The sequence below is a fragment of the Vombatus ursinus genome, unplaced genomic scaffold (genome assembly GCF_900497805.2).
Source record: "Vombatus ursinus unplaced genomic scaffold, bare-nosed wombat genome assembly UNPS02014792.1, whole genome shotgun sequence".
NCBI classification, from domain to species: Eukaryota; Metazoa; Chordata; class Mammalia; order Diprotodontia; family Vombatidae; genus Vombatus; species Vombatus ursinus.
Window position 1 is genome coordinate 12410464 of NW_020954570.1, and position 22807 is coordinate 12433270.

Below are 22807 nucleotides of genomic sequence, written 5' to 3' on the forward strand. Positions count from 1 at the left end.
CCAGTCTTCTTTTTTTAAACAGAGACCTAACTAAACTTTTGAATGAAAACCCTGACAACAGCATTACATTGCCCCCTGCTGCTCAGTTATAAAACATTTCTGGATTTTTAGCATGAAATTTTTAGATCAAGCATTCCGGTGTACTGGGTTAGAACTACTGTCCTAAGCCAATCTCATATTAAAAGAAAAAATTCCACATTCAAACCTCTTCTCAAAAATTCAGTTTTGAGATTTCAAATTTCTCAGTCAAAAAAGTAAACTTCAAATTCAAACCATTCTCTGTGAAATTAAGACTCTGCTTAGGAAATAGCTGTTCTTCATGCTTTTTAGAGTTTGTAACCATTACCTTAGAGTTAACAAGTAAAACAAAACTCCCATTTTGTAGAACCCCAGTTCATACAATAAAATAAGCAAAGCATTAGGTCTTCATTTATCACATCTAGTATGATAAAGCTCCTACTAATTTGTTCAACTTTGTGCTTGATTCATCATCTTCTTCAGAGTGTCCCTCAGGAACATATGGCTATGGCTGTCGGCAGATATGTGACTGTCTAAACAATTCTACTTGTGACCACATCACAGGAACTTGTTACTGCAGCCCGGGCTGGAAGGGTACAAGATGTGATCAAGGTAAATAACACTGATGGGCAATAAAAGGATTTGGAAAATTTCTATGACATTGCACAATATTTATGTATATCACTTTTCTTAATTAACATTTTTTTATACTCTTTCGCCTTGCTTATAGTTTACTTTAATCACATTTAGCTTAAGATGTTCATTGGTTATATCATTATTATTCACTATAACTCTATTCACTATAATCACTATTATTATTCACTATGACATTTTTGGGGGGGTGTGGAAAAGGGGGAGAAAACCTGTTCTATGCTGTGTATAAAAGGCCCTTTTTATGTAGAACTATTTCATGGAAACAGATAATGTTAATGCTGAAAGGAACCTTACGTAAAATCTAATCTAACCCCTCATTTTACATATGAGGAAACTTAGGCCCAGTGAATGTCTTACCTGAAGTCATACAGTTATTAAATGATAGAGAAGGACTAAAACCTTGATTCTTTATTCCAAATCTTACATTCTTTCCATTGCCTCACCTTTGAACAGATGGACCTATTTTATTTTGAATTTTGACTCCTAGCAATTAGCATTCTTGTGTAATATAATTAGGCTATATCCTTCCAGTGAGTTACGGTGCAAAAATAATTTTGGAATTAAGGAAGGATACTATCCACCTATTATCTTGTCTTGCCACAACAAATTATTTTTGCTTCACCACAGCCCCCTTCTTGGGCAGCAATCTGACCTGGAAAATAACATGGCCAGGAACATTATCTTTCGAAAGAAAGGATAATCCTATGTATTCATTGAGGCAGTTAGATACGGTGTACAGTATGCATTGTTGGACCTGGAGTCAGGAACGCCTGAGTTCAAATCCAGCATCACACTTCCTAGCTATGTGACCATTGGTATACCACTTAACCTTTGTTTGCTTCAGTTTCCTCAACTGTAAAATGAGCATAATAACAGCACCTACCTCCCAGAGTTGTGAAGATCAAATGAGATAATATTTGGAAAACACTTAACACAATTTCTGGTACATAATAGGTGCTATATTCTCTTTCTACTTCCTTTTCCCTCAATGTGAGGGTGGAATAAGATAGATAATTTTTATCAGATTTTAAATGATATTACCCTTACAGAGAAAGAGGGGAAAAAACTGCTGTGTTTCCAGAGATGTTTAAGATAGACATAGGTCTGCTTTTAGTATTCTAGGAATTGGATCACTTAAGAATTTTGTGATCTGTCATGCCATCACAAATGTATAGTAAATAAAGCACTATCTCAGTCAAATTAAGCTCTTCTGGATTTTAATCTCAGGGTATGTCCTTTGCATGGAGGGAGGAGGAGAGCCTCTATTCCTTTGCTCTGGACATAGATATATTCCTGGGGATAAATGAGATGATATTTTTTTTCTTCTGTTTTCAGAAACTTCAAAGTGAACATTTTATGAATTGAAATAATCCAGAAATCTCTCATGTATTCTGCACATCATAATCACTTGTGTCCCTCTTTCTTCTTTTTGTAGCTGGTATTTTAATAGTTGGGAACTTGAACAGTTTAAGCCGAACAAGTACTGCTAACCCTGCAAATTCTTATCAGATCGCAGCTATTGCAGGCATCATTATTCTTGTCCTGGTTGTACTCTTCCTGCTGGCACTGTTCATTATTTATAGACACAAACAAAAGGAGAAAGAATCAAATATGCCTGCAGTTACCTACACCCCTGCTATGAGGGTCATCACTGCAGATTATACTATTTCAGGTAAGACTAATAATATGTGAGGGATTTTACTCTGTTAAAGTATAATAAGTCCCATCTTAGATCATTAAAACAAGGTTTTATTATTCTCTTAGATTTTTTTTCTACCTACCTACTCAGACTCTCCAAGATGTGAGAGACCTCAAAGGCCATCTTTCCTAGCCTGCGCTTGAAAGATCCCTTCTGTAATGTGTGCAACAAGTGGTTCATCCAAACTTGGCTTGAAGCACTTCTTCACTAGGTAGGGAGGGAGAGAATTTGGAACTGAAAATGAAAATTTTTTGAAAGATTTAAGAAGTTTTTCCTCTCCATTAAACTTTCTACAAATTCCCCTCACTGTTCTCAGATCTGCCTTTCAGGGACAATCAGAACAAGTCTGATTCATCTTCTATGTGACAATCCTTCAAAATCATGTTTTCTGCTACATCTTCTTTTCTGTAGGTTAAATGTACCTGAAATATACTTTCACTAATCCTTATATGGCATTATTTCCAAGCCCTTCACCTTCCTAGTCATACTTCCCTATCTTCCTCTCATTTGTCAATGTCTTTTCCAAAATGCTGCACCCTGACTTGAACACAATATTCCAGATGAAGTCTGGCTGACTAGTATGGAATACATACGATGAGGTTGTCTAGTCTTGGACACTATGCCTCTCTTAATGCAACCTACAATTCATTAGTCCATTTCGCTACTATATCATGTTATTGACTTCTTTTTTTAGCTGAAACCACCATCGCTATCTAGCTACAATTACCCCTTCATATACTTCTGAAGTTGTTTTTGAAACCAAGTATCTACCTCTTATTAGATTTCATTGTATTAGACTTGATTTTATCATCCTGTGTGTTAACAATTCCTTTCAGCATTATGTTATCTGAAGATGTATAAATATGCCAACTATGTCTTTATCCAAAGCATTAATTAAAATGTTAAACAACAAAAAGACAGCACAGATTGCTGACCATTATAGACTACTCTATTTGAACAGTCATTCAACCAGTCTTGAATCAATCTAAATGTACTCTCCTCATCCCTCATTAAGAAGGCAAGCAATTTGATAAAGGTTATACATGTGCAGTCATGCAAAACAAATTGCCATATTTGCCATATTGTGAAAGAAAACACAGACCAAAAAAGAGAAACCAAGAAAAATAAAAGAATCAAAAAAACAGGATGCTTCAATCTGTGTTCAGATTCCATCAGTTCTTTCTCTGGATGGGGATAGCATTTTTCATCACAGACCTTTCAGAATTGTCTTGGATCTTTGTATTGCTGGAAATAGGTAGGTCATTCACAGTTGATCATTATACAATATTGTAGTTACTGTGCACAGTGTTCTCCTGGTTCAGCTCACTTCACTTTGCATCAGTTCATGTAAATCTTTCCAGGGTTTTTTGAAAGCATCCTAATTATAATTTCTTAAAACACAATAGTATTCCATCACAATCATATACTACAGCTTGTTCAGATGTTCGCCAATAGATGGGCACTCCCTCAAGTTCTAATTCTTTTCCATCACTAAAAGAGCTGCTATAAATATTTTGGGACATATGGGTCCTTTTCCCTTTTTTAAAAAATCTCTTTGGGATATAGACCTAGTAGTGATATTGCTGTGTCAAAGGGTATGCGTAGTTTTGTAGTCCTTTGAGCATAGTTCCAAATTATTCTCTAGAATGATTGAATCAGTTCACAACTATACCAGCAGTGTATTAGTGTCCTAATTTCCCCTCATCCCCTTGAACACTTGTCATTTTCTTTTTCTGTCCTATTAGCCAATCTGATAGGTATGAGATTGTACCTCAAAGTTATTTTAATTTGCATCTTTCTAATCAATAGTGATTTAAAGCATTTTTTCATATGACTAGAGATAGCTTTGATTTCTTTATTTGAATTAGGGAATGACTCATATTATTATAAATTTGACTCAGTTCTCTATATACTTGAGAAATGAGGCCTCCATCAGAGAAACTTGCTGTAAATTTTTCCTGCAGTTTTCTCCTTTCCTTCTAATCTTGACTGAATTGGTTTTGTTTATACAGAACCCTTTTAATGTAATCAAAATTATTTGTTTTATATGCTGTGATGTTCTTTATCACATTTGGTCCTAAGTTCTTCCCTTATTCATAGATGTGACAGGTAAACTATCCCATGCTCCCCTAATTTGCTTATGGTATCGCCCTTTATGTCTAAATCATGTACCCATTTTGACTCTATCTTGGTATAATGTGTGAAGTCTTGGTCTATACCTAGTTTCTACCATATTGTTTTCCAGTTTTCCCAGCAGTTTTTGTCAAATAGTGAGTTTTTATCCCAAAAGTCTGTATCTTTGCATTTATCAAACACAAGATTACTGTGGTCATTTAGTACTGTGTATTGTGTACATAATCCATTCCGCTGGTCCACTACTATATTTCTCAGACAGTACCAGATTGTTTTGATGATTACCACTTTATAATAAAGTTTGAGATCTGGTACGACTAGACCATCTTCCTTCACATTTTTTTTTCATTAATTCTCTTGATGTCCTTGACCTTTTGTTCTTCCATATGAAATTTATGATTTTTTTCTAACTTTATAAAATAGTATTTTGGTAGTTTTATTGGTCTGGTACTGAATAAGTATATTAATTTAGGTAGAATTGTTCTTTTCATTATATTGGCTCAGCCTACCCATGAGTAATTAATATTGTACCAGTTGTTTAGATCTGACTTTATTTGTGTGAAAAGTGTTCTGTAATTGTGTTCATATAGTTCCTGGGTTTGTCTTGGCAGGTAGGCTTCCAAGTATTTTTTATTGTCTACAGTTATTTTAAATGGAATTTCTATTTTTATCTCTTGCTACTGTACTTTGTTGTTAGTATATAGAAATGCTGACGATTTATGTGGGTTTATTTTATATCCTGCAACTTTGCAAAAGTTGTTATTTCAAATAGTTTTTTAGTTGATTCTTTGGGATTCTCCTAGTATAGCATTATATCATCTGCAAAAAGGGATAGTTTTGTTTCCCCATTGCCTTTAATTTCTTTTTATTCACTTATTGCTATAGCTAGCATTTCTAGTACAATATTTAATAATAGAGATGATAATGGACATCCTTGTTTCAACCCCAATCTTATTGGAAATGCTTCTACCTTATCCCCATTACAGATAATACTTGCTGTTGGTTTTAGATGAATATTACGTATCATTTTAAGGAAAGCTCCATTTATTCTTATGCTTTCTACTGTTCTTAATAGGAATGAGTGTTATATTTTGTCAAAAGCCTTTCCTGCATCTATTAAGATGACCATATGATTTTTGTTGTTTTTGTTATTGATATGGTCGATTATGCTGATAGTTTTCCTAATAGTAAACCAGCTCTGCATTATGGGTATAAATCCCACCTGGTCATAATGTATGATCTTTGTGGTGTATTATTGTAATCACCTTGATAATATGTTATTTAAATTTTTTCATTAATATTCATTAGGGAACTTGGTCTATGGTTTTCTTTCTCTGTTTTTACTCTTCCTACTTTAGATATCAGCACCATATTTGTGTCATAAAAGGAAGTCTGTTCTTTGGCTTCTTTACATATTTTTCCAAATAGTTTATATCGAACTAGAATTAACTGTTCTTTAAATGTTTGGTAGAATTCATATGTGAATCCATCTGGTCTTGGGGATTTTTTCTTAGAAAGCTCATTGATGGCTTATTCATTTTCTTTTTCTAAAATAAGGCTATTTCAGGATGTTCTCAGAAAAACCTAGAAAAGATCAACATGGGTTGATGCAAAGATATATTGGGTACAAAGTAACAACAATATTGTAAGATGATCAGCTGTGAATAACTTAGCTATTCTCAGCAATGCAATGATCCATGACAACTCTGAAGGACTTAGGATGAAAAATGCTATCCGTCCCCAGAGAAAGAACTGTCTGAATACAGATTGAAGCAACTTTTTTTTTCACTTTCTTTATTTTCCTTGAGGTATTTTTTTGTCTGTGTTTTCTTTCACAACATGACTATTGTGGGTATGTTTTGCATGACTACACATATATAATATATGTGGAATTGCTTGCCTTCTCAAGGCGAGGGGGGAATGGGGAGGGAAAAAGAGAGAATTTGGAGGTCAGAGTTTTGAAAACAAATGTTAAAAATTTGTTTTTATATGTAACTGGGGAAAAATTAAATACTAAATAAATTTTAAAATAGAGCTATTTAAATCTACTTTCTCTTCTGTTAATCTGGGCAATTTATATTTTTGTAAACATTCATCTGTTTTGCTTAGATTGTCAGATTTATTGGCCTTTAATGGGGTAAAAGAGCTCCTAATAATTGCTTTAATTTCCTCTTAATTGGTGGTGAGTTTACCCTTGTAATTTTCGATACTGGTAATTTGGTTTTCTTCTTTTAAAAAAATCAAATTAACCGATAGCTTATCTATTTTATTGGGCTTTTTAAAGCAGCTCCTAGTTTTATTAATTAATTGAATAAGTTTTTTACTTTCAACTTCATTAATCTCTTCTTTGATTTTCAGAATTTCTAATTTGGCATTTAATTGGAGATTTGTAATTTGTTCTTTTTCTAGTTTATTTTTAGTTGTATGCCCAATTCATTGATCTGTTCTTTTGCTATTTTATTGATGTAAGCACTTAGAGAAATACATTTCCCCCTAAGTACTGCTTTGGCTACATCTCATAGATTTTGATATATTGTCTCATTGTTGTCATTCTCTTTAATGAAATATTTTGTTGTTTCTATGATTTTTTCTTTTGATCTAGATTATTTAGGACTAGATTATTTAGTTTTTAATTAATTTTCAATCTAAGTTTCCATGGCCCTTTATTCAATGTACTTTTTATAGCATTATGATCTGAAAAGGATCTATTTAGTATTTCTGCTTTTCTGCATTTGGTTGTGAGGTTTTTATGCCCTAAAATGTGGTCAATTTTTGTTAGGTGCCATGTGCTGCTAAGAAAAAGGTATATTCTGTTCCCATTCAGTTTTCTTCAGAGGTCTATCATATCTATCTAACTTTTCTAAAATTCTGTTCATCTCCTTAATTTCTTTCTTGCTTGGTTTTTTGGTTAAATATATCTAGTTCCATGAGGGGAAAGTTGAAATCTCCCACTAGTGTACTTTATTGTCTATTTCCTCCTGTAATTCATTTAATTTCCCTTTTCAAAAATTGGTTGCTATACCAGTTGGTGCATATATTTTTATTATTGAAATTACTTCATTGTCTAAGGTAATTTTTATCAAGATGTGTCACTTCATTATCACTTTTAATTAGATATATTTTTGCTTTGTCTGAGATGATGCTTGCTTTTGTTGTTGTTGTTCAATTGTTTCAGTCATGTCCAACTCTTCATGACCCCATTTGTGAGTTTATTGGCAGAGAAACAGTAGTTTTGTATTTCCTTCTCCAACTCATTTTACAGATGAGGAACTGAGGCAAACAGGGTTAAATGACTTGCCCAGGGTCACACAGTTAGTAGGTGTCTGAGGTCAGATTTGAACTCAGGTCCTCCTGACTCTAGAGCTGGCACTCTAGTGCACCACCTGCTTTTTTTTTTTTAACTTCATCTGAAGCATAATAGATTTTGCTCCATCCCCTTACCTTTACTCTATGTGTGTCTCTCTGCTTCAAGTGCGTTTCTTGTAAAAACATATTGTAGGATTCTGGCTTTTAATCCATTCTGTTATCTAGTTCCGTCTTATGGGTGATTCACAACTATGATTACTAACTATGTATTTCCCTCCATCCTGTTTCCTCCCTGTTTATCTTTCTCTCTCTTTTCTTTCACCCTGTCCCTCATTAAAAGTGTTTTGCTCTGACCACAGCCTCCCACAGTTCACTCTTCCTTCTATCAGTACCCTACCTCTGTCATCATTCCTCTTCCTTCCTACTTCCCTATAGGGTAAGATAGATTTCTATACCAAATTCAGTGTGTGTATTATTCCCTTTTTTAACCAGTTCCTATGAGAGTAAGGTTAAAGCATTGCCCATCATCCCCCCATCACTCCCTCCATTCTAAAAGCCTTTAGGTACCTCTTTAATGTGAGATAATTTACCCCATTCTACCTCTCCCTTGCTCCTTCTTCCAGTGTATCCTTCTTTCTCACTCTTTAAGTTTGTTTTTGGAGGTTTTTTTGGATATCATCTCATCATAGTCAGCTTGCATCCATGCCCCCTGTCTAGGTATGCTCTTTCTAACTGCCCTAATAATGATAAGGTTCTTAAGAGTTACAAGTATCATCTTACCATGTCGGAATATAAACAGTTTAACCTTATTGAATCCTTATTGAATTATGATTTCTCTTCCCTGTTTACCTTTTTATGCTTTTCTTAAGTCTTGTATTTGGAAATTTTTTATTCAGCTCTAGTCTTTTCATCAGGAATGCCTGAAAATCCTCTATTTCATTAAATATCCTTTTTTTCCAAAAGGAAATACTTAGTTTTGCTAGGCAAGTGATTCTTGGTTGTAATTATATCTCCTTGTCCTCTGTAATGTCATATTCTAAGCCCTCAGATCCTTTAATGTACAAACTGCTAATTCTTGTGTTATCTTGACTGTGGCTCCACAATATCTGATTTGTTCCTTTCTAGCTGCTTGAAGTATTTTCTCTTTACCTAGGGACACTAGAATTTGACTATGATATTCCTGGGAGTTTTCATTTTGGGATCTCTTTTAGGTAGTTTCTTTTGATTTTTATTTTACCCTCAAGTTCTAAGATATCAGGGCAGTTTTCCTTAATAATTTCTTGAAAGATGATATCTAGGCTCTTTTTTGATCATGGATTTCATGCAGTCCAATAATTCTTAAATTATCTCTCCTTAATCTATTTTTCAGGTCAGTTGTTCTTCCAATGAGAGAGTTCACAATTTCTTCTATTTTTTTTCATTCTTTTGATTTTGTTTTATTTTTTCTTGATGTGTCATGGGGTCATTAGCTTCCACTTGCCCAATTTTAATTTTTAAGGAATTATATTCTTCAAGGAGTTTTTGTACCTCCATTTCAGTTTGGCTAATTCTGCTTTTTAAAGAGTTCTTTTCAGTGGATTTTTGTGCTTCTTTGACCATTTGGCCCATTGTGTTTTTTAAGATATTATTTCCTTCAGTATTTTTTTTGTGCTTCCTTTATCATACTATTGACTCCTTTTTCATGATTTTCTTACATCACTCTCATTTCTTTTCCCAATTTTTCCTTTACCTCTCTTACTTGATTTTTAAAATCTTTTTTGAGTTCGTCCATGAATTCTTTTCTTGTGGCTTGAGAACAATTCACATTTTTCTTTGAGGCTTTGTATGTAGGAGTTTTGATGTTATTGTCCTCTTCTGAGTTTGTGTTTTAATCTTCCCTGTCACCATAGTCACTTTCTATGGTCAGGTTCTTTTTTTGTTGCTTGCTCATTTTTTCCAGCCTATTCCTTGACTTTTAACTTTATATTAAAGTTGGGCTCTGCTCCTGACATAGAGGGGGCACTGTGCAAAGCTTCAGGTTTTTTGTTCTGTTGTTTGTAAGTTTTCAATTTTCCCAAGGTGGTATGATTCAAAAGAAGGTGTGGTCACTGCTCTCCTGGCCTGTGCTCTAGTCTGTGAGACCCCAAGTACTGTTTTCTGCCCAGGAATTGTGACCAGGATCCTTGCTCTCCTACAGTCACCAGCTCTGGTGTACTAGTGTTCTTTCTTCTCTCCTAGGACTGCAACCTGGATCCCTGTGTAGGCAATGTAATAGAGTCCTGCATTCATTGCCATCTAAGAGTCCCCTATAATCTTCTGACTTGTCCAGTCCTCTTACTATCTGGGCTGAGAGCTATGAAAGTCACTGCCACAGATTCACTTGTCCCTAAGGCCTGCTGCTTGCCTACACCAGCATGGCTCACTACTGGCTACTTTGGGCATGGTTCTGGGGCCTTGCTGCTGGCTTATGCTGAGGCTAAAGGCCTCACTGCTGGCTTGTTCCCCCATTCCCAGTAGGGTCGCTTCTAGCTTGCACAGGGGCTCAGAGCCTCACTGCTGGCTTGCCAGGTGCAGCATATACTGGACTTCACTCTCCTCTTACTCCATTGAAACAGCCCTTTCTTGCTAACCTTCAAAATTGTCTTGGGCTGGAATATTGTTTCACCCCATTCTTTTGTTGGTTTTGCAACTCCAGAGTTCATTTTGAGGAATTACTTTAAAGTTATTTGATGGGAATTTGGAAAAGGATGAGTAAGTCCTTGCCTTTACTCTGCCATTTTGGCTGTACCTCTCATCTCTGTAGTGTCCTGCTATTATAGAATTTTTTCCATTTTGGGAATCAGTACAACTATTTGTTCATCTGACTGTACTTATTTTATTTCTTACAGATAACAGTCAGTTTTAATCATTTTCTTCTCTCTTTCTTTCCAGATACCCTTCCTCAGAGTAATGCTGGAAACACTAATAATCATTATTTTACCAATCCCAGTTACCATACACTCACTCAGTGTTCTACATCACCTCATGTCAACAACCAAAATAGGATGACGATTGGAAAGGTAAAATAATAGATGCACATTAGGCAGTTACAAAGACATAAAAGCAAAAAATGTGATTCCTAGCATCTTGTAGATTTTTTCAAGTCACTTTCTATAGTAATTTTAGTGAGAACCTAAAATCCTTTAGCATGACCAGTTCTAAGCATAACTGCAAAAATAAGGAGTTAGTCTTTGACACTCACTTCTCTTTTTATTCCCAGTTCCCACTTTCTTTTCTCCCATATTCCCAGGCACTCAGTATCTTTGTCCCATGTTCTAATTGCCAAAATCATACAATTCAGTTCCCATCCAGGTCTGCCCTTCCACACAGTGTCCATTACTCTAGAATTGGAATAGAAATAGAGTAAGTTGCTCATTACAAGTTCATGGATGAAATCACAGGTCCAGTTTAAGATAAAATGTACAAGACACTATGCAAGGCACTGGTGATCAAAGCACAAAAAATTAAATAAGCCCTTCCCTCAGGGAGATTATATACTATTGGTCAAATTAACTTAACTAGCCTTTAAACTTCTGAAGAACATTTTTGTTTTATTATAATAATGATAATGATAGTAGTCATTCCTTACAGTTCTATAGCATTTTACAGTTTACAAGATCCTTCTTATATAAATTATCTTAACTAAACCTTACAACAGCCCTACAAAATAAATGTGGCACATATTGTTGTCCTTATTTCATAGAAGGGGAGATTGCCATTGACCCAGAGAAGCTTGATGACTTATTCAAGGTCCCACAGACAAGAAGTGACAGAGCCAGAGCTAGAATTTTATTTTCTGACTTAATGCAGGTCTTCTTTCACTATAAGTCAGCTGGCCCAAATGAATTAATCCAATGTCAAGCACTGTGGCACAAAGCAGTGAATTTCAGGTATTATAGGGATAAGAGTTTGAAGTCGGAACCTCCACAATATAACTATAGGTTTAGTTTGCCTTCTGCTCTGTCTTTTTGCATAATTCACAGAATCATTTGATCTTAGAGTTGGAAGAACTAAATAACTAGAGACAAACTAGTCCAATTTATTACCTATTGAATCCCTTCTACAATGTCCCTGAAAAATATTCTTCTGACCTCTACTCAAACAACTCCCCCAAACTGCAATACAGGACTCAGTTGTGCTCTTTAATCCAAAGTTCTTTTCATTTTTAATAGTCAAAAAACAACCAGATATTTGTGAACGTAAAAAATGTGGATCCTGGAAAGCGAGGGCCTATTGTGGACTACACAGGGACACTCCCAGTTGACTGGAAACATGGAGGCTTCCACAATGAGCTTGGTAAGTCAGACTGGCTGTACTTCTTAGCAATCCTTTTCATCATTTAAAGTAACCATAGAAAAATATTTTAGGGAAGGTAACAAGCATTTATCAAGATTATGATGTATATACCAGGCATTGTGCTAGGTGCTTTACAAATACTATCTCATTTAATTGTCATAACAACCCTGAGAGGTAAGTGTTATTATAATTCCCATTTTACAGTTGAGGAAACTGAGACAGACAGAGATGAAGTGACTTGTCCAAGGTCACACAGCTAGGAAGTGTTTGAGGCTGGATTTGAATTCAGGTCTGCCTGACTCCTAGCCACTGTACCTCATACGTTCCTTTGAAATGTAAATGAAACATGAGTAGGAACTGATTAGTTTTTATTTCTTCCTGTACCAGGAAAAGAATACCAATCATTTAGCTGAAAAAACATACCAAAAAAACCTACATTCTAATGTTTTGGATTGATCTATGGGAAAAGATTTTATTTCAGCATTGGAAAGTAGTCATTATTTTCTCTGTGATCTCACATATCCACAGAATAAATGAAACAAAGTAAACACAGGAAAGAACCTTACTCAGAGTATTGGATAACAATATCCTTTCATTAAAGTGGCAGCATTTTCCCATCAGTAACACTTTAACTTCTCAAATGCTATTAGGTCCCTTGCTTTCCTGGAAAATTATTGTTGAATTTAATTTATTCCTCAATTCGAAAGGTCCCACTATTATTAGCAATTAAATATCCAATTTTTATATATGCATCCCCATTTTAATGTATCCTAACAGGCTTATAGTGAAATAACCCAGAATGCTTAGTTGGTTGCGGGAAGGGAAAACTAAGAATATATTGATATTTCAATATTCCTATAGATTCTTATCTGTAAGTATAGTGTGGCACCCCCTCCTGAGCTATTTCTCAATTCCCAATTGCACTGGCAGATTGGGTTATCAGAGGGTGGCTATTTCTCCCTTGAAGTTCTAGGGGTAACCCTGAGGTGCTTGGGGATTTCTAGTATTTCACTCACAAGTGTCCGTAGTTAGCCAGACAGGCTTAATTAGCTTTTAGTTAGAGATATTTACTAAGCAGATATAAGATAGTATAGTAATATAAAATTGGATATAATAAGAACTGTTAATAAAAAACCAATTTCCCCAGTTGTGTTCTGTGTTGTTCGATCATTCAATCATGCCTGACTCTTCATGACCCCATGGACTATAACACTCTAAAAGGAATTAAAATAGACCATAAATTTGCAAATTCCTAAGTAAGATACCAATATAGTTGGCAAAATGAGGAACTGTTAACCTTAAAATTTCAGCTCTGATTGGAAAAAAGTAAAGTTTTACAATAAGGTGCATAAGAAAATTGTGCTAATTTGCAAAATAGATTCAATAGAGTAAGTGAAATCCACTCTGAAGACAATTTGGACCATGATTTCAGGGTGGCAAAGTCAGAAATTAAGAAATTAATAATTAAAATAAAAACAAAAGTATAATACTAAAATAATTCTTTTAAAGAGTTTGGATTAATCAGAGACACACAGAGAGAGAATCAAAACGAATAATTTACACTCTGACATAGCATAGACCTGAAGTTCAATTAAAAAGTAATAAGAAGTACATAAGGATACTCCTAAAAGTAGAAATGTTTTAAAATATTTCAATCAAATACAATTTCCAGATAGCAGGAACATTAAACTAGTGATTTTTCTCCTGAATAGGGACAATACAAAAGTCTCATTTTTGTCAGCTATCAGAATTTCCAGCATGGACCACAAGAAAAACCCCAAGACTTAACTTAGGATAGTTAACTTAACTTAGGATAGCATGAGAAGTTTTAGATCTCACTGAGGAAAAAGGGGAAGAGAAAGCTTGCCAGAACTATAAAACTATGATTCTGCTTAGAAAATTTCTTATTTCTTCCTTAGAAAGTTAGAATTAGTTTTGAGATTTTTCATGTTTTCCAAACTTGATTTCAAAGATTCTGGTATCATGTGAAAAAAGTAACTGGAGTGATGTAACAAGCTTTAAAATTGAGCAATTTGAAAATTTGAATTGTATTAGGCTTGATTAATTGAGGACAATTATTTATTTATTTATTCACAGAATAGTGTGGGGAAATTATTTATTATTTATTATCTATTAATATTGTTTGAATTCAGCTTTATATGGCTCTTGTTGTTTGATCATTTCAGTCATGTCTGACTCTTCATGACCCCATTTAGAGTTTTTCTTGGTCAAGATACTGGAGTTGTTTGCCATTTCCTGCTCCAGCTCATTTTACAGATGAGCAAAGGAGGCAACAGGGTTAAGTGACTTAACCACGGTTATACAGATAGTAAGTTTCTGAGGCTAGATTTGAACTCAGGAAGATGAGTCTTCCTGATTCCAAGCTCAGTGCTCTATTCACTGTGCCACTTACCTACCCTTCTCAATGTCAAGTCTTTTTTTTTTTCAGTTGCATCAGATTCTTCTTGACTCACCTTCCTTGACATGATACTAAAACATAAGGTTAAAATATACCTTCAAAAGGAGAATGTTAAAAATATCTGTAGATAGATAAAATATATTAAAACTTTAGTTTTTAATGGCATATTAAACCTTATTTTGAAAAAGATAATACAATCAAGCTGTTTATCTTGGACCTGGGCTATATGGATTGGTATCCAACTATTTCCCATTGGGTAAAAAATATTGAGTTAAAAAAAACTCTTGGTAACTGCAATTGCATTAGGAACGTTAGGACTTCTATTGCCATTAAAAAAACAAATTAATACTTCTATTGCCAGTAAATCAGTGAAAAAGGCCAAAACAACGAAAATATATACCAGGGTGGGAAACCTGTGGTATCTAGGTCACATGTGGCCTTCTAGGTCCTCAAGTGCAGCCCTTTGACTGAATCCAAACAGAACAAATTCCCTCGAGGCCACAGCTTTGCCACCCCTGATATATTCTAAAACACTGAGGTTGCTCCCAGCTGCAACAGTCTTAGCTCAGTAATAAATTCTTTTATTTTCTTCACTTTTTTACCCCCAATCTTGCAGACCCTATAGTGGGTGGATTTCTCTTTAGGCTCTCATGGAACTGAGACTGAGAAACTCCCACAACATCCATTAAACTCCTACTATATATCTCAGGGTTCTCATACTCCCCACTGACCCCAAACTGTTAGATTGAATAGATCAAACTCTAGCATTCATTCTGCATATTCTCACTGTTTCTCTCCCTCCTGAATTACAGGTGCTTTTGGACTTGATAGAGAATACATGAGGAAATCCTTAAAAGGTAAGTATAAATTTGAAGAAATAATTTTTCATGTCTTTCATGGCAGAAGTGTAGGGATTTTATTTATAGGTTGAGGTAACTTGTTGAATGGCCTGTGGAAATTTGCTCTAGGTTGACAGTATAGAATCATAAAATCTTAGAATATTAGCAATAGAAAGAATCTTAAAAATTATCTAGTCCTCCCCCTTATTTTACAGATGAGAAAACGAATGTGCTAAGAGGTTATTTGGAGAAGTAGGAGTGTAGGAAATACTAGAAGAACAAAAGAAGAGTAATATTGGCCAATATAGAGGGAATGAATTCAAGTGGACATGTTAGTATTTAGAGGACTAAACATTAGATAACTATGTATTATAGTTATTTAGGAAGACCCCAGAAAGGTGGTAGATTAGAGTAGCATTATCAATCATAATTTCACAGCAAAAAATATGGCATGGTGAGGAAGAATAATAAAGTAGAGAAAATTAGTGGCCGAGAGCAAAAGTAAACAAGTAATATGGCCACATAATAATAACTAACATTTATTTAGCACTCACTATGTGTCAGGCAGTACTAAGAACTTTAGAATTATTATTGCATTTGATCCTAACAATCCTGAGAGATTATTATCCCCATTTTACAGATGAGGAAATTGAGGCAAACACAGATTAAATGACTTGCCCAGGGTCTGAGCCTAGATTTAAACTCAGGTCTTTCTGACTCTAGGACCAATACTCTATCCACTGTGCAAGTTAGCAGCCCAGACTGAAGCTTGTACCCTGAGGTAGAGGTGAATAGGGAGGAAGGGACAAAGAATTTAAGGTTACAGTAGTGAGATTTGGTAATGAGACCTGAGTAACAATGTATTTCCTTTAGCAACAGCAAAATCCTAGTTTGACAACGGTGAAATTCTTACTGTGTTCCTATTGTCCTCAGCAGCTATTTTAAGTAGCTTTGTGTCTTTGAGGGTATTTGATAAATATTTATAAAAACCTAATGGAATTTGTTATAAATGATTTTTGTTTATTTGTGGTCAGGGCTTATGATTTTATCCATGTAGAGAACTATGGTATGGAAATTCCTTTCATGAAAACTCAAGTACAATTTATGATCTTGAATATTTGCTTGGGCACTGAGAACTTAAGTGACTTGCCTTTGGTCATGTAGCTAATCTGTTTCAGAGGTGGAATTTGATCAGTCAGTCACCAAAAATTTATTAAGCACCTCCTAAACAAAAGACACTGTGCTAAGTACTGGAAATACAAATATGGAAAAGAAAGTTTCCCTCAAGGAACTTCCAGTCCAGTGGGGGGAAGAGAACACACAAGAGAAGGCTGAAAGGTTTTGTTGGAAAAGACCTTAGGAGAGCATACTGGTGGGCAATGAAGATGTAGCTGGCCTGGACCCCTCCGTAAATGGAGGTTTGGGGAGGATCTCATCACTCTACCCAGTTAATCAGAGGGGCAGAAGGTACTGATGAGGTGTAAGTACCAAGGCTGATTTGATCTTGATGAAGTTCCCCGGGGGCATTGTGGAGAAGTCCAAAGGAATATAACCCTGTGGCAAATAAAGAGGTCTTCCTGGCTCTAAGTATAACTTTCTATCTATTATGCCATGATACCCTTAAGGAAATAATTGTGACAACATACTATCAAGACCTATTATTCTTATTATCCCTATTTTGGACTAGAATTGAAAAGTATTATTATACATACATATTGCAGCTATTCTTTCCAAAAAAGATAAGAAAAAATATTATGAGGCACTAGGTATATATAGTATACCTAGTAGCTCTTGCCTTATGGGGGTAGGGATGTGTGGGAAGGAGCTTCGAAGAGTAGAAGGATAGTTGGAACAAGAAAGGATTAGACCTCTAGCACCTCGTCCCTGAAGGTGACAAACTACCTCCCAGCAGAGGAAGTCAAAGAGAAAAGTCTCCAATGATCCTAAACTAATGTTCATTGCCCTAACTGAAAGGGTACTTTGGCACCTTAGCTGAAAAGAGTATTGTAATACTCCAGCTAAACACAGTGAAGTATTTATTGCCCAATGTAACCAGTGACTGAAGGTCAGAAAAGACTGTAATTGTCCAACAATAAACTAGCCCAGAGGGGACCATAGAGACTTTGCTTCCTGAGAAGATCCCAGCAGTTGACTCATCTGCCTAGCCTCATGAGCCCAGAAGCCCAGCCCAGTGAGGGACCAGAGCAGTAGCCAAGCACCCTGTTTGATCCAGCCTATCAATTTGAATAGTGGCTGGTGGAGTGAGCCCAGAGAGGGTACTACATATAATAAATGGATTATTAGAGTATATATGTGTACCTTATACATATAAAGGTCTTTATAGTATATGGGTATACAAAAGTATAGGGTATAATAAATGCAAACTAATTTGGGGGAAAGCCCCAAAGAAGAGGAAAGCCTTCCAGTAAAGAGAATTTATCCAATGTATCCCATATATATCATTTATAAATAGTTGTTTGTAGGTTGGCTCCCTCATTATACTGTGAGCTCATTGAGAGCACTTTTTTAGTATCCCCCAGTACCTGGCATAGTAGGTGCTTAATAAATACTTATTGACTGACTGACTGAAAATAGCCTATGAAAAGGCATGGAGGTGGGAGATGGAATGTGATGTATGAGGAATATCAAGTCAACCTATTTGGCTAGAATATAGAGTCTGTGAAAAGGCATAATATAAAATAAATCTGGAAAGATAGATTGGAGCCAGATTATAAAGGGCTTTAAATATCATACAGAAGATTGTATTTTATCTTAAAGATAATAGTGAACTGAATCTAGATGAAAAAAATTCCAATTCAACAAATGTTTATTAATCACCTACTTTGTGCTGGGTCCTAAAGATACAAAGATAAAAATAAAACAATCCTTGCCCATGAGGTTGCTTATATTATAATGGTTGGAGGATAAAGAAGGGAGGCATAAATATTAGTCAGCCTCAACTTAAAAATACTTTTGAGTGTTAATTTATACATTTTATTTTAAAAGGCAGAGGAGATGATTTTAAAAGTAGCCTTTAGGGGGCAGCTAGATGGCGCAGTGGATAGAGCACCGGCCCTGAAGTCAGGAGTATCTGAGTTCAAATTCGGCCTCAGACCAAACACTTAACACTTACTAGCTGTGTGACCCTGGGCAAGTCACTTAACCCCAATTGCCTAAAAACAACACAAAAAAAAATTCAATAAAAGTAGCCTTTAGGCTCAGATTCATATAATCTAGCCACTGTTCAGATTTTTACAATCTAGCCAATAGCTCACAGATGCTCAGATTCCTGAAGAGTCTGGCTAATATGGCAGATCTTTAATAAACCTTGTCTTTGGCTGAAAGAAGGCTTGGGTCGAATTCTTTTGAGCAGGAGCTGCATGTCATGATCTTGGGGTTCCAGCATCCCTAAACCTCTGAACCTCATCATATGGTTCCCTGCACTGGGAATACCTACCAAATCCCAAATTCTTCTCCAGTTAAGACTGGAAGATTCATATAGAAGTCAGTTTTCTCTACACACAGAAGAAGATCCAGCCCCATTGTAAAGGCTGGTGAGTCAACTACACATGAGAACCAATGTGTCTACAAATGAAGAGCTATGCCTGGTGCCAATGGAGATAAAGTAAATTAAAGCAAAATCTGTGATCTTTGTCCTCCTCTAAAAAAAAAAAGTAGCCTTTAGAGTCCATTTAGTGAAGTTATGATGTAAACCAACATCAGAAATATAAGGAATTTTCAGTTGTTCAGATTGAGAGATAATTCTTCTGTTTTTAACTACAGCCTCTTTACCATTTTTGTCTAGTTCCTCTGATTTGGCTAGGATTATAGATTCTAGCCACACTTTCCTTGAGATACAGAGAGATGATGCACATTTTGGTAATCTGACTCACTGATCTTCATTCTTTCTTGAAATTTGTGGTGTAGTCTGTCATTATGAGATGGAACAAATACTCAGGAACCCCAATGGATACATTTCACTTTAAAACTTTCTTGCTTATAGACAGTTCAGTAATCTAATATCAAATATACATATTTCTGAAGGGTTGTTATTTTCTTTCTTCCACAGATTTAGTAAAGAATTCTGAATATAATTCAAGCAGCTGTTCACTAAACAGTTCTGAAAATCCATATGCTACTATTAAAGATCCACCAGTACTCATACCTCAAAATTCAGAGAGTGGCTACGTGGAAATGAAGTCACCAGTACACAGAGACTCTCCATATGCTGAGATCAGTAGCTCAGCTTCAGCTAATAAGAATGTCTATGAAGTTGGTAAGAGAAGCTAATGAATATTAAATTCTTTCATGTTATTTTGGAAATAAACTAGAGCATTTCATGAATAATTATTAAAAATATTTCATCTTCCCTAATCCTTACACAGTGGTCAATCAATTGGTATACAATGCCTTTAAAGGAAAAAAAAATGACATTTTCTTAATTCCCAAATCATTGATAGCCATCCCATTTTATCCCACTAATAGACTACTCTTTTTTTTTAACCAGTACCAATTATTTTAATGATTACTGCTTTGTTATACAGTTTGCAATCTCTTAGTGATGGACTCCCCTTCCTTCTCACTTTTTTTCATGATTGCCCTTAAGATTCCTGACCTTTTATTCCTGTGTATAAATATTATTATTTTTTTCTAGCTCTATAAAATATTCTTTGGGGAGTTTGATACAGGACTGATGAAGCAAATTAATTTAAGGAGGTACTGTCATTTTTATTATATTGGCTCAAGCTACCATAAACAACTAATAACACCTCTAGTTTTGATAGGGAGAAAAAGAAAAAAAAGTGCTCTGAATACTTGAGATGGGAGATGACTAAGGAGGAAAGAAAGAAATGATATATTCTGTTAACATGGCAGTTTTGTCAGTATATTCAGTTATGCAGAGTGCATATAAATTGTTTTGTATACATTTCTATGATTTGTACATTTGTATTTGTAGTTTTATTTGTGAAGTGTTGTATACATACAGCATATTTGGAACATTGTCGTTGGGACAACATGATGTTGGAGAGTTTTTTTTTAATCATAACTTGAATTTTTTAATAAAGGGGTTTTGTTCCCAGAAGAGTCATTTTTGGAATATCTGTATAGTAGAAAGGTTGGGGTGGAGGGCAATGGTGGAGGCAGAGCAGCCCAATGCAGTGTAGAAAAAACTGGAAGTCCTGGGTTTAAATTACAGTTCCGTCACTTTTATGTCAATTTCACCTCTCAGCCTCAGTTTCCTCCTCTGTTAAATGGAGGGGGTTGGTCTTCAGCACTTCTTAAACTGTGGGTGGCAACCCTATATGAGGACCTAAAACATTTTGCAACAGTAAAAGATTTCTAAATGCACAATGACCAAAAATTAATTCAAAATCAAATGTGTAATGAATTCAAGGTGTTTCTGGCAGCACTTGCCCGTATTGCATCGTGCAACTTCACCACAACCTTGGGTCTGAACAAAGCATAGCACTTTGCACCGCATATGCCCTGTCAAAACATGAAAAGGGTCACGAGTGGGAAAAGTTTAAGAAGCCCTGGGATGATCTCTAAGCTCCCTACCATCTCTAATTCTATAATCCTATGAGTCAAAGCAGTTTAATGTGCTATTAATTTTGTTTTGAACCACTTGACATCTCTGATCCAGCAATGTCATCATCTTCTTGCACTGCAATGTTAATTTTGATAATCAATGAACACCAACTCAACAATGGCAAAATAGTTTGATTAAATCAGAATTATTTAGCATTAAAAATTATACGTTTCTGTATTTTTATTAAAAAGCTTTCCTTAATGTTTCACATTTGCAAGAAATGTTTTATTCTTTTTTTATTTAATTGCCATTTTTTATAAATGTCTGTTTTTGGTTGTCACAGAACCCACAATGATTATTGTACAAGAAGTATTAAGCAATAATGGACCTCTCAGCCAGGATCCATATGACCTTCCAAAGAACAGCCACATTCCATGTCATTATGATTTACTACCAGCTCGAGACACTTCATCATCTCCTAAGAAAGAAGTCACTAGCAGCAGCAGCAGTGAATGATGATATTTTACTGGACATGGTAGAACATTTTTAATAACTCTACTTTAATTCTCCTCCTGGTAATTTGTCACCTTATTTGGATGCTAATCTGATAGACAAATGCTAAATATTAACAAGAATCTCACAATTGTATATTTGTTGAAGGTGCTGAGTAGGTGACAGACAGACTGAGGAGATGCTAGTGTTCTCACTCATGACTGTTGATCTCTAGCTACACAAGAAGCACATTAACATCATAACACACAATCTAAAAGCTCTCATTTGCAGATGAACTTCACACCTAAGTTGCAGTGAGCACAAAAACAGGCTTTGTCTTCAGCTTCCTCCTTCCCATTGTAGAGCTATGCGCAGGATTATGCAGTCTTTCAAATAACTTAGTTCTAAAAGGTAATTTGAATCACTAAACACCCAGAGAAAAAACAGGCCTGCTGAATCTAGCCAGATTTCTATGGAGTGGCCTCACATATTGAAAGGTTGTATTATTCCAGGAAAAGCATGTGATAACATGAATCTGACAGTCTGCAAATAATTACAAGATACAAATAAAAAGTGAACAAAAGTATGAAAATGCAGAATATACAACCTAGAATGGTTTTTAATAGCCAAGATTACAAAGAACAGACTTACAGATGCACCAGGAAGCAGTATTTTGTATTTAGATGTTTGAATCTAAGGATACTTTATTACTATGACATTCTCTTCTAGTCACAAATCCTGTGTGCAGCTCCACTAATAGAAATCCATTAATATAGCATCAATTATTTCATAAGCATGTAAATGAATCATTTTATTTTTTTGACAAAATGGATTGAATGTGTGCATTTAATGAAGCAGGATGCGATGAATGCTGTAAACTTATAGGAAAAAGTTTAAGTTTTGTAACATTAGTAATATAGAATAATTATAAAGAGTTTGGATTAATTCTTTTCCATAGAAATGACTGCAAGATCTCTGTTCATATGTGTCAAAAAAAAGTTATTGATAGTTGATATAGGGTAACTATGCTTAAGCTGGTCTTTTGCATGGCTAATAACTTGATATGTAGCCATTTTATCCACAAAAAATTTTTTTAATTGTGTATTTTAAACTATGTTTTATGGTAACTGAATTGTTACTGAAAAAATATTTTATGTTAATTTTTCTTGTCTTTTTGATACTCATCTTTTGTTTACCTGGAAATACTTCTATCAGAGGAGAGGGTTGTCAATTGGCACTGAGAAAGAGCTTAATGGTGGCCTCTAAACAGATGTAGTTTAGAAAGACTTATAAGTCTGTCATGTGATTTTCTCTTGAAGGGCCCCCCCGGAAGAATCCTATGACTAATATGAGAAAAATTATACTTATATCAGAGGGCTATGCTATTGAATTAGTGACATATT

The 22807-nt window shown here is 35.1% G+C and overlaps 1 protein-coding gene across 1 annotated transcript in view; it reads left to right on the forward strand.

The window, feature by feature from the left end:
• Window positions 1-21428, forward strand: part of MEGF10 (multiple EGF like domains 10) — an 89009-nt gene extending 67581 nt beyond the window's left edge. The window contains exons 18-24 of the mRNA XM_027869214.1: window positions 502-630; window positions 2108-2344; window positions 10721-10848; window positions 12001-12124; window positions 15356-15400; window positions 19452-19658; window positions 21256-21428. Coding sequence (XP_027725015.1) covers window positions 502-630; window positions 2108-2344; window positions 10721-10848; window positions 12001-12124; window positions 15356-15400; window positions 19452-19658; window positions 21256-21428 — 1043 coding nt within the window. The remainder of the gene's footprint in view (window positions 1-501; window positions 631-2107; window positions 2345-10720; window positions 10849-12000; window positions 12125-15355; window positions 15401-19451; window positions 19659-21255) is intronic.
• Window positions 21429-22807: the final 1379 nt, after the last annotated feature.